The sequence below is a fragment of the Pistacia vera genome, unplaced genomic scaffold, assembly GCF_008641045.1.
Source record: "Pistacia vera cultivar Batoury unplaced genomic scaffold, PisVer_v2 Contig211, whole genome shotgun sequence".
Lineage (NCBI taxonomy): Eukaryota > Viridiplantae > Streptophyta > Magnoliopsida > Sapindales > Anacardiaceae > Pistacia > Pistacia vera.
The window spans coordinates 197,447-209,376 of record NW_022196015.1 but is presented as its reverse complement, the minus strand read 5'-3'; the positions used below and the strand labels follow the sequence as shown (position 1 = coordinate 209,376).

At 32.8% G+C, this 11,930-nt stretch overlaps 1 protein-coding gene across 2 annotated transcripts; it reads right to left on the bottom strand.

The window, feature by feature from the left end:
• Positions 1–7,636: 7,636 nt before the first annotated feature.
• Positions 7,637–8,690, bottom strand: LOC116129414 (60S acidic ribosomal protein P1-like). 2 transcript variants are annotated; one of them, XM_031415159.1, is made up of 4 exons: positions 8,589–8,690; positions 8,406–8,487; positions 7,981–8,193; positions 7,637–7,868 (listed from the first exon to the last, which is right to left on the bottom strand). In XM_031415159.1, the coding sequence occupies exons 2-4, from the start codon at positions 8,472–8,474 to the stop codon at positions 7,815–7,817; spliced, it is 336 nt and encodes a 111-aa protein (XP_031271019.1). In that variant the 5' UTR covers positions 8,475–8,487; positions 8,589–8,690; the 3' UTR covers positions 7,637–7,814. The 2 variants fall into 2 exon arrangements, with proteins under 2 accessions (XP_031271019.1, XP_031271020.1); XM_031415160.1 differs by having other exon boundaries at positions 8,406–8,482; positions 8,589–8,679.
• Positions 8,691–11,930: the final 3,240 nt, after the last annotated feature.

Genomic DNA, 11,930 nt, shown 5'->3' with positions numbered 1-11,930 from the left:
ATAGAAAAATTAAAATTGATCTTTTTTTTATAGTTGTTGCATTTATGTTTTTGTTTATAATACATATCATTTGTGTAGGGAAAATTACTTAAAACATCCATTTTTTAATTTTTTTTTTTTTTTTTGACAAATTAAGTATATTTTTTTTTTTGACAAATTAAGTATATTTTTTTAATTGATTTAGTAGAAAAAATATTTCATCTATTTATTTTCCAATTGTACCCTTATAGAACTTTCCTGCCTTCACTCTTAACAGTTTTAGCGCTAGTGGCTCACTCGAGCACTAGAAATTTTATTTTAATATTCTTCAAATTATTGTTAGAAATTAAATATTAAAAATTATTTAAATTAAGAAATTAATTAACTAGTTATATTTTTATAAAAAAAATAAAGGAATAAAATATAACGTTTTTGAAAAATAATAATAAATGTATATAAAAGTTATTTTAACTCTACAAAAATAAGACTGTAATGGAAAAATTAAATTTTGTTTACACTAGCGATGCTTTAGAGAGATTTTTTCTAACTACTAGAATGAAAAAAGTGGATAAAAATTATGTCAATTAAGAAGAAGTCAAAATTAGAATATTAATATGACCTTTAAAAAATTGTTTTCTAAATAATTATTTCTATGTACAAGTATTGTCCTCTGTAAAAAAACTTAATACAGTATGGGGGCGTTTGCATCATATAATATTTTATTGTAGGGGGATTTTATATTAACAGAAAGATAAATCACCATGAAAATTATTGAGAATGTTTAGAAAATGTATTTAGTTGTTTCGAATAAATTGGTGAATAATATGTTTGGTTGGGAGGATAAGTGGATGGGTATGTTATATAGATTATTAAATTGCCTTCCTTTTTAAATATTAATATAATATTATTTTTTTAATCATCTTTTTAACCCCCTACATTTGAAATTTTACTAAAACACCCCAGTCATATAAAACTTTAATTTGTAACAAAATCACCCCATCCACCCCAAACACTGTCGGCAGCCAGCTACCACCAGCAACCGCCGTTGACAGTCGATGGAATCGGCAAAGCAATTTTCGAACATGGATCACAAATCTATGGTCGTTTCACAGCCAAATCTATGGCCATTTTACAGCCAAGATATGTGGCCGTGAAATGGCGGCAGTGAAACGACCATAGAAACGGCTAGATCTAGCCGTTTCCAAGCCTTATCGGTGCACGATCGGCTAGATCCTGTCAGTCGTGCACCGTTACGACGACTGATGCTTGCGATCGACAATGGTGAGTAACGAATGATGGTGGTCTTGGGTGATTGGGGATATTTTGTTAACTTTTAAATTTTTTTGTCGCTTAGGTGTTTTAGCTAATTTCTCAAATGTAAGGGGCTGGGTAATTGTTATTTGGTAAACATTTTAGGTCAATTGTATCTGAAATTGTATTTAATTAAGGTCAAAATAGGTATAAAATCAGATTATCCAATAATGTTTTAATCCCAGGGGTGAGGGAGGGTATCAGATTACCCCCCACATTATCAACAATAAACACTATTTGTAATAAGAGATTCTTATAATTTTTTATTACTTACAAACCAAACATTAGAATCTTATAAAATAAATAAAGATTACCCCGTTATCTTATATACCCCGATCCACATCCTATATATTAACACAATTTTATTTTTACTTTTTTAATAATTGTAAAGGAGTTATTACTCATTATCGAGCTTCATTTACTATTTTTGTAAGGAGTTTCGGGGTATTTTTGTCTTCACATAAAGGATGTCTTGTGTGTTCTTAAGTGACAAAAACGACGCCGTTCTTCTCCTTCGTCAAAACCAAATCCCTCGATTACCATTCCCTTCATTCTCTTCCCATGGCCTTGAACAGCATGCTCCGGCACCGCCTCTTCACTCGCTTTGGCTCAAGCCACGCCGGTCCGAGCAGATGGACGAGCCCGGGGCACCAAGAGAAGCCCAACGGCTACCTATTCAACCGGACTCCACCACCACCGGGTCAGTCTCGTAAATGGGAAGACTGGGAGCTTCCCTGCTACATAACCAGCTTTTTGACGGTCGTGATTTTGGGCGTTGGTCTTAATGCCAAACCCGATCTCACCATCGAGACCTGGGCGCACCAGAAAGCCCTTGAACGCCTCGAGATGGAGAAATCTGAGTGATTGATTGAGTGAGTGTTTGGATTTGCGATCTCATGTCTTTTAATTTTTGTTGATAAGTCTGATGTTTTGTTTAGTTGAATAAAGGCTTTTTATGAACCTTGGTAACTGGTTAAATAGCAACAACTTTATTACTTTTCTGCCTCTAGATTTACTGTTACAGTGTTAGCATGCGGAATTGCATGTTTTTTAGAAATTTCTTGTTTTTGATTGAATGTGTTCTCTCCTATAATTATCGAATTGTGCTAATTTCAGTGAATCAAAGTGCATTGATTTTTAAGGTTTTTTGATGTTATAAACATTAGTATTGAAATTGCAGAGACTATCATATTTAGACTTTCTTCGGTTTTCAAATTTTTTTGGTACTATTTTGATTTTGGTTTAGATTTTCCAAAGCAGCTGTTTAAGGACTGACAGTGAGCCACTGGAATAAGCAATATATTTTGTTTAGCTGATGCTCGGTTGCAGTTTGTGGAAATAAAAGAAGACAGCGTTTCGTTTAATCAAATTTTATGAATTGGTAGTTCTGCATAAACACCTTGTTTAATGGTTGGCTCTATCATATGCTGAAAGTTAACTGTATATTTAATTTCAGACTTTTTATTCCTTGAGGGATGTGGGTGCTCAGTGGTGAGAAAAAAAGGGTTTCCAGGACAATGTGTTGAAGAATTAAAATTTAGACTTCCAAGCCCCCGTCCCCCAAAGGAAAAGAGAAAAGATCTAGTTGAGAAAAAATTTATCTAGAAACTGACGTAATTCCCTTTAGTCACTGTGACTCAGCATGACTTATTTTCTCTCTTTTTGATATCCAGCTATACTATGACCTTCCCAGTGTGTTCAACGTGCTAAACTGGGGGCTAGTTCAACTCTGCATCATAGATAGTGGGCTGTTTTTTCCTGTGTAATTCTGTTAAGCTTTTCGACATTAATTGCAATTTTCAAAAATAGTTTACTTCACTCCCCACTAGCTTCTTGGACTTGTTTCTTGAAATGGTTCACACTCTCCCCTAGCTTCTAGGACTTGTTTCTTGAGAAGGTTCACACTTTTTTTTGATAAAACATTTTAATGTAATGTGTGATACATGGCTTTAAATTTCCACAATTATATATAGGTGCATACATGCACCTGCTCTCTAGTGTCTGGTCCTCTTCCTTTATTTTCTTGGGGGAGGGATGGCTACCACTTTCTTGTTTGTCAGCCATGTAGGTTAAGTATCATTGTTGTTATTAATGTGTCTGTGTGTAATTTCATCTTTTTCCAAGTTACCATTACCAAGTGCTAGCTATGTTTGGACAATCATGATTTTACCATTATCAAGTACTAGCTGCTGTGTGTGGACAATCAATATTTTTTTATAACTGCATGGAAAGGCTCTGTGCTTCATACATGATACAACTGAATTGTGAATTCTATTTTTTAAATATCTATTTTCTGCCCAAACCAACCCCCTAAGTTTTCTGCTAAATCAAATTAACTATTCTGCAATTAGTTGCAAAACCATCAGTTGCTTTGTTGTTCTATAAATTACCTAGGTACCTGTACAGATAGTTGTCGGTCGTAATACTTGCACATAACTGCTATTGGTTGGTGTCATTTTTTTTTCCTGTTAATGAAAAAGAATTATATTGATTGTGATAAATGTCCTGCTGCTAGTAGTAATTGTGTGCAAACTCATTAAAACCTGGTTTTTTCACCCATGAATCATGATCTCCGGTTACTCATCTTTTTCACCAACCGGGTTGTTGTCTAGTAGTAATAAGGTCTTATGCCTTGATTTTTATCTCTCAAGAAAGCAGATGGATCTCACAGGTTTTCTTTGAAACATTTTTATACAGTTAAGTTCTCAAAATTTACCATTGAGTTTGATCTAATTTTCTGCCTTTCAACTCTAAATAGTTAGTAGCCTGGATGCAAGGATTATGAATGTACAATTCAGAAATGCTTGAGTTAGAATTACTTCTTCCATTGTTCCATCTGTCCTTTGATAATGGCAGGGGAAGTCAATTCTATGCTACTGTTTTGTCAAGTGGAAGTCGTTCCATGGTTGAGAAACTCTTATGTTTTGGGGGGTTTATCTTTTGATAAAAATATATCGACTTTCTCTGCAGGATAGATTTCTTTTTCTCTTGGAGGCTATAGTATGATTTGGTTATTTACTGCATTCATCTTGAGGGAAGTGAGGAATTAGAATGTGGGTTTTACCAGTTTGTAGTGATAAAATTTCTAATTTTACATTTCCAGCACGTGCATGCTCCTCAACTAAAATTAAGCCTAACCTTTTATAAAATTTATAAACATCCATCTATTTTAGTTTAATGGGCTTGTATTGACTCGTGTCTTTATTAACTTCAACTTTATCGGCAAAATGCTCGCATTCATTTGAGAAGAAATATGAATCAGGATACAACACATTACAATGGACATTTCGTGTTGAACGTATTTTAGACCCAAATGTGCAATTATGGAGTTTTGCTGTTAAATGCCGTATGGGAATAAACATTCAGCTTGTATTGTCAGCCACTACAGTCGGAAAGTGGTTGGAAGGCATTGGAATGGTGCACGATCGGTTGGATTTGATCGGTCATGTGCTGATCTAACCGTTGATGATTGCCAGAAATCTGGTTGTCGTTTGGCTGTCATCAATGGTCAGATCGGTATACGATCAATCAGATCCTATCGATCGTGTATCGTTCCAGTGCCGACGGTTGGCGGTGGTTGCTAGTGGGCGACTGTTGCTTGGGTGGGTGGGGGTGTTTTTGTTCATTTATAATTTTTTATTGAAAAATGTAATTGTTAAATGTTTTGAGTTGAATAGAATATGACTGGATTTTGAATTGAATAGTCAATATTAAAACAAATACGGGTGCGTTTAGTTTATTATTTTAGATAGGATTTTGGAAATAATATTGGGTAGTTGAATAGAGGAGTATTACGAGGTAAAATTTAAAAATTTTTAAAAAAAACCCCTAGGTTTGCTAATTTAATTAAACACTGCAATATATAAAATGACAAAAACACCCTCACCACCCGTAGTGCCAGATTCCTTCCATCACTGTCGGAATCTGGCTAGAAAATTGTGTTACGACACAGACTGCTTGGATCTGGTCGAAAAATATCAGATCTACGGTCAGATGTGGCCATCGATGGCCGGAAAAGGCCAAAGAAGTCCATCTTTGGCCGTCAGCCACAGCCAAAGATATGGCCGTCGCTGACGGTCAGATCCGTGGTGCATCGGTGAACTACAGGCCAGTTTTGGTGGTGTAGGCCGTTGTACAGATTCCGGCTACCATCGATGGTGGTTGCCGGAATCTGACAAGTATGGGTTGATGGGGGTATTTTTATTAATTTTTAAATTTTTTTCTAGGGGTATTTATGAAATTAATAAACTTAAGGGGTCTAAAAGTAATTAAGTCAGAATCAGGCAAGCATGGGTTGATGGGGGTGTTTTTGTTAATTTTTTAAAAAAATTCTGAGGGTATTTATGAAATTAATAAACTTAAGGGATCTAAAAATAATTAAAAAAAGATAGTAATATTTCTAGAATAATGTGTTAAATAATATTTGGAGAATAGGATTGTGAATATGGGTAGAAATAGGGAGTTAAATACACCCTACGTTTTTTCACTTTTTAGGACATAATAGTATAATAGAATACAGTTTAAAAAGTTAAACAAACAAGAGAGAAATCTATTTTTAAAATATAGGGATATTATCATTAAGGTACAAAGTTTTGAGAGTTTTTCAATGAGAGGACAAAAGTTACAAAGTGTTCAATCAAGGGAAATCTAACTGTTATTCATGGTTAACTTTATCGAAAAATGACAAAATATCTTAAATGCCCTAGATTTTTTTTCTTTTTTATGTATTTGAAGTCAATTTAGTTCTTAAAATCTAAATTTAAATAATGTTAAAAAAATAATTTTTTAATGGAAATAAAAAATTAAAGAAAAATAATAATAGTTTTTTTAGTTTGGTATTTTTATTTTTTTTTTTTAAATTTGATAGTTTTTAATTTTATTTTATAAAAAAGTAATTTAATATATATATTTTTAGTTCCTTTTGATTTTTAACTTTTGATCATTTTAACTTTTTATTATTTATTTTGTAAAAAGAATAATTTAAATTTATTCAATTACATATTTACCCTTGTATAAAGTTCAATCTAACCCTAACTAACTATAATTGTATCTTAATTGAAAAAACTTGTAACTTCTGTCTTCCTGTTGCAAAAAAATGTTTGTACCCTAATTGATTTTATCCCTAAAATTTACATTAAGTTGATAAATATTATCAAATTGTTCTCCAACCATTTATTTTTATACTTAAAACTTAACAACATGAGAATTTTTATTATTTTGAAATCCTCAAGGATTAATATCATTAACTCTTGAAACTTTATTGGTTTGATGAGCATTTGTTGTAGAGAATTGCTTTTAATTTCACTATTAAACCCTTAAAATCAATTTAAGTGAAGAAATTAAATAATAACAACATTTTTGTCCAATAAACATGGAAATACAAATCATATAACGGTCTGACATTAGAATGCAACATTGAATGAAGTTATATTCTGTCCAATCCCGTATCCCAAATGAGAAAAGTTGCAGATCATCGATTTCCTTTCGATATATAAACCATAAAAGAAACCTTATCCTTTTAAGCCTTCAATATATAACGCACAGAATCGAGATCAAGAACAAGCTCAAGTTTCTTAAATTTGGAAAAAAGTTACAATTATTTAATTATTGAAGGTTCTATTTCCATAGATGAAATTCTGCTAGAAAATATTGTACATAATGATATCAGGAATGTTTGTTTGGTTATTTTCAGTAGTTTTTAGAAAAAATTGAGTTGAGTTATTTTTACAAGGATAAGATTTGAATTTAAAAATGTGTTTGATAAGATTATTTTTTAATCTCTTATATTTATTAATTTAGTTAAACACCCATATCAATAAAAGTTTTAAAATTAACAAAAACACTCCCATCCACCCATTAAATTCTGACAGTCGGCAATCATCATCGGAGGGTGGCCAAAAATCACTGAAATGACGCACGACCAACTGGTTGGGGGTATTTAGTTAAATTAACAAACCTAAGAGATTAAAAAAATCTAAATATTTGGAGTTAAATGGAATATAATTAGATTTTGAGAATAGTGAAATAAACATGTATTTTGAATATGATAGGATAGAAATAGAAAAACAAACACAGCAAATTGCAAAGTTTCTGCGTTTTGACATTAGACAAACAATATTGTTTTCACTGAATGCCACAAATACAACCATAAGTTCATATTAAAAAAAATATTTGTGTTTCACTTGCACTGAGTTGCTAATATTACTACATTTTAAGAAACCTTTTCGGGTAGTGAGTGTTAACTACCCCTAGTTCTAATACCATGAAACAAAGAACCTACGCCATAATGCAATAGCTTCAGCATTCATATCCAATCAAATATGATGTCTATGTTCTAAACAGAGAATTGACAAGAAAGAAAACAAAACTAGTATTATATATCTGAAATAAAAAAGACAACAATTTGAATATACATACAGAAAACTTGTATATATATTCCAAATCCAAAATAACCACTCAGCAATTCCAAATCAATAAATGTCAAACACTAATCAATCGAAATTCAACTATTCTTAGGATGTCCTCTAATCAAACAAGCTAAATCCCATATCATCGTCACTCTCCTCCTTGGGTTCTTCCTGCAATATTTCACAGCCATATAAGATATCACAAACCCACATATAGACCTACATTAAAAATTCAGGTAAAAAAATTGCCCCAACTAAAATTATTAAAGGTGTTTCAAGTTACCTTCTTCTCCTCCGGTGGAGGGGCAGCAGCAGCCCCACCAGCACCTCCAGCAGGGGCAGAAACAGCAGCTGGAGCGGCGGCACCACCACCAGCGCCGACATTCATAATAAGGTCATCAATGTTTCGCTTCTCTGCGAGCTTAGCAAACAAGCTAGGCCAGTAGGATTCAACGCTTAAATTGGATGCTTTCACCAATTGAGCAATCTTGTCCGCCTATTAAAACCGTCAAGGAAAATCCCAACACCCGAAACCTATATCCCATCCCAAAAGCTACCATTTATCTTAATTAAATTGCATAAAAACTCTAAGATAAGAAGATGAAACTAAATTAACAGGCTGATTCAACATTAATTTTTCATTCTATTTTCTCAGCAAGTAAAGAAATTATATATTAAAAGCAAATAAGAAAGCGCATATTAGGATACAGTGATGGCGATACCATCATCATGAAGGATCATACAAGCGTAACTGCAAGCAACCTCTCCAAGCGACATCTTTTTAACTTCACTATAAAAAAAATATAACAAAACTACAAAATTAAAACTTGAAAATTTTTGTCAAAACGAAAAGACTGAAGAAACAATCAATTACAAGGGTTTATTTTTTACCTGACGATCTGAAAATGTCTTCTCTTTGCTTCTGCAACTGGTTGCTTAAACTGCGCCGCTCCAGACCAGAACAACGCACAGCTAGGGTTAGGGTTTAAGTAGAGTGTCAATTGGGCTGGGGCTAGATCTAGCGGCCCATTCAAAACCTAATTATTTAGGACAAACTCCATTGAGTACCCCAGAGGCCAGAGGCCAGAGCCAGAGTTATTAAAACGCATATGGTCCCTGTATTATCCGAATGTTCCAAAGACCTCCTTACCGTTAGTTTCTCCTAACTTTTGTCTATTAAATGACTGTATTGCTCTTGAAATAAGTTCTTAAAAAAATTAAAAGAAAAATCCTAAATTTTTCAAAAACAAATGCTAAAAAACTTAAAATTATATTAAATTCATAAAAAAATTAAAGGTATGTTTTGAGAGTTTTTTTTTTTTTCACTGGTTTTGGGGGGTTTTTAATTAACTGGTTTGAGATGTTTAAAAAACCTCCATTTACTAGATTTTTAATAGCTAGTTTTAACTGGTTTAAAAACCCTCAGAACTAGTATAAGTTTTTTAAAGGATTTACAAAACACCCAAATCGGGTGTTTTGGTTGGTTTAAAACTTTTATCCAAAAAAAACCCCTTTTCCACTCCTTTGTTGCACACAATCTCTCGCTAGCTTTGACTTCTCTCTAGCACACAAATCTCTTGCTGCTGCACATGAAGTGAGTGAATGGTTTTAATTTGCTGCACACAACTCGTTTGGGTCGTCAACCAAATTAGGCATTTTGGTTTTTGATAGTTCCAAGAGAGTTGCTATTTGCAATCGCTAATTCACAAAAGAGTAAGTTTCGTTTTCTTGTCTTCTTTATTTGTTTGTGTCTATATAATTAGTTTATTGTATTAGATTCTCCTCACTTTCAGCATTTTGGGTTTGTATTATAGAGGAAGCTTTGTTGATTGTTTGTCATTTGCTTTGGTAATTCAATTTAACGAATTGTCTCTCACTCTTCTTCACTCTCTCTCTCTCTCTCTCAAGAGAATAATTACACGAGATAAGGTGATTTCCCATCTGGGTTCTTGCTTCTTTTATGGATTTGTTAATGTATTTGCATGATTGATCATTCGTCACTTTTGCTTTAAACTCTTGGATGTGATTGTCATTATCTTTTTTTATATTAATCTGAGTTAAAAGTATGTTAGTTTGGTGTAAAGATTGGATTTTGACGTCTGTTTATGAGTTTGATTCTTTATTTCACTAGCTTTTCTTTGATGCATTATGTTGGAATATGTAATCTCACTGTATGTGATTGCTTTCTTTGTAAAATGGCAATGTCAGATGTTTTTCTTGATTCAGTTTTGTTGATTCTGAGGGTTTCTTTTTTAATTTTTTATATACATGTATATTAAAGGTTCTTTTTTTCGTTTTACGAGTAAACTTTGTATATTTGTACGTTTTGATTAGTTTCATTCTGCAAGGGCTTATATTGAATTGGGAATGAGCCTATCAGCCATTTGCTTTGTTGAAGCTTTGTTGATTTTTCCTGTTTCAAACTTGTTTGCAGAAGTTCGTCTTTTATTATTTTTGAAATTCAAGTTTTTTCTACTTTCAAAACTTGTTTATACCAACAGTTGTTTGTAAAACAACATTGCAAGTTGTTAAATCAGGTTGGGAACGCGAGTTTGGGAAGGCATAGCAATTTAATGGAGGATCTGTATTTCTCTGTTCATTTTCTTTAAATAACTCAAGAGGATAGAATTTATATGTTTCTTCTAAGGCGAAGAGATCATATAGTTAAATTTATTAGCTAGGTTTGCATCCTTTTCTTTCATGTTTCATACATAATGACCATATCTTTATGATGTATTATTTTCTTTCAGCTTTGTATATATGGTTTATTTTGAGTTGGCCGGAGTTTATTTGAACACATTTAGAATAGGTTTGCTGTGTCAACCGAGTGCTGCGCAAAACAATTTACGCTCTATCTATTTTATACAAGTTTAGAATACATCACAGTTATTATTGTAAGGCCGTGAGAGAGTTTTCATTAGCCAACTTCAGTAGGAAAGCTACGAGTTAGGAAATTGATTTACATGAAGTTGAGGGACAAACTTCTTGCCTGATTTTTCCTGAGTAGATTCTGGCTTAACACAAGGAAATTCTGTATAAGTCATATAAGGTTGCATTAAATTTCATAACTGGTAGCATCATTAACAGGCCGCTTCCAACTATTATGATGCAACAATAGTAAATATCCAGATTGTTTTTCCCTTGAATTTATAATCAGTGAATACTTGTCTGTACAAACTCGGATTAATACCATAACAATAGAATATGATTTGAGAAATGTTAGCCAACTTTAGCAGGAAAGCTGTTCAATATGTGACATTATATTGCTATACTTCTTGTTCTTTTAATCTTTTAATTTGATAATAACTCTTTTGTTGTGTACTCATTCTTATTTATTAGATGGCTTGACTATGATGACTTAAATAATGATGATTTGATCATGTACGCTATCATTTGTATATATCATATTCATATGATGTTTCTATTATTAGTTGGATGTGTTTTAGCACAACAACCCACAGCACAAACTACTTCACGTTTGAGTAGAATTAATCGTGCAATACGCTTGCAAAGTAAGCAAATTCGGGATGAAATAATGTAACGTATTGCTGGACCAAGTGGTAGACCTTTGATTCGAATGGGTCCCGTAACATTTGTAGAATTTTGTGGAATTTTAGCAACGAAAGGGGGGCTTCGTTCAACTCAACGAGCTACAGTTGAAGAACAAGTTGCTGAATTCCTTTGGATTATAGATCAAGACACTAGGCATAGTGCGTTTTCATTGCTTTTTCATCGCTCTGGTGAGAAGGTTAGTCGTCACTTTCATAAAGTGTTAGAAGCAATCATCACTTCGTTCACAGGAGTCAAAACACTGTCCAGCATTCCAATTTGATAATTATAGCGTCTTCTACTCTTACTAAATCGACTAACCATGACACAGACTAATGATAATGGAAGTAAAACCCAAAACCAGGTGTTAAATAAGAAACATAAGTACAACTTTGTAAAGACAACTTTTTCACAAGACTGAGTAGCTAAAACATGCAAGTCAAATTTATAACTTCAAAGTTAATTAAGCAAAAGAGAGAGTGTTTTAACTTTATAAGCATTTATGTAAATGTATCATTTAAAAAAACTGTCAGAACAGTTGGAAAATAAACTCTCAAGCACATGTTGGGTATTTTAAAAATTGCTACTAAAAACCCCTCAAAACAGTTACGGTGATTTACCTTTAAAACCGCTACGATAGTTTACCCTCATAACCGCTACCATAAAACTCCCAAGCAGACTCTA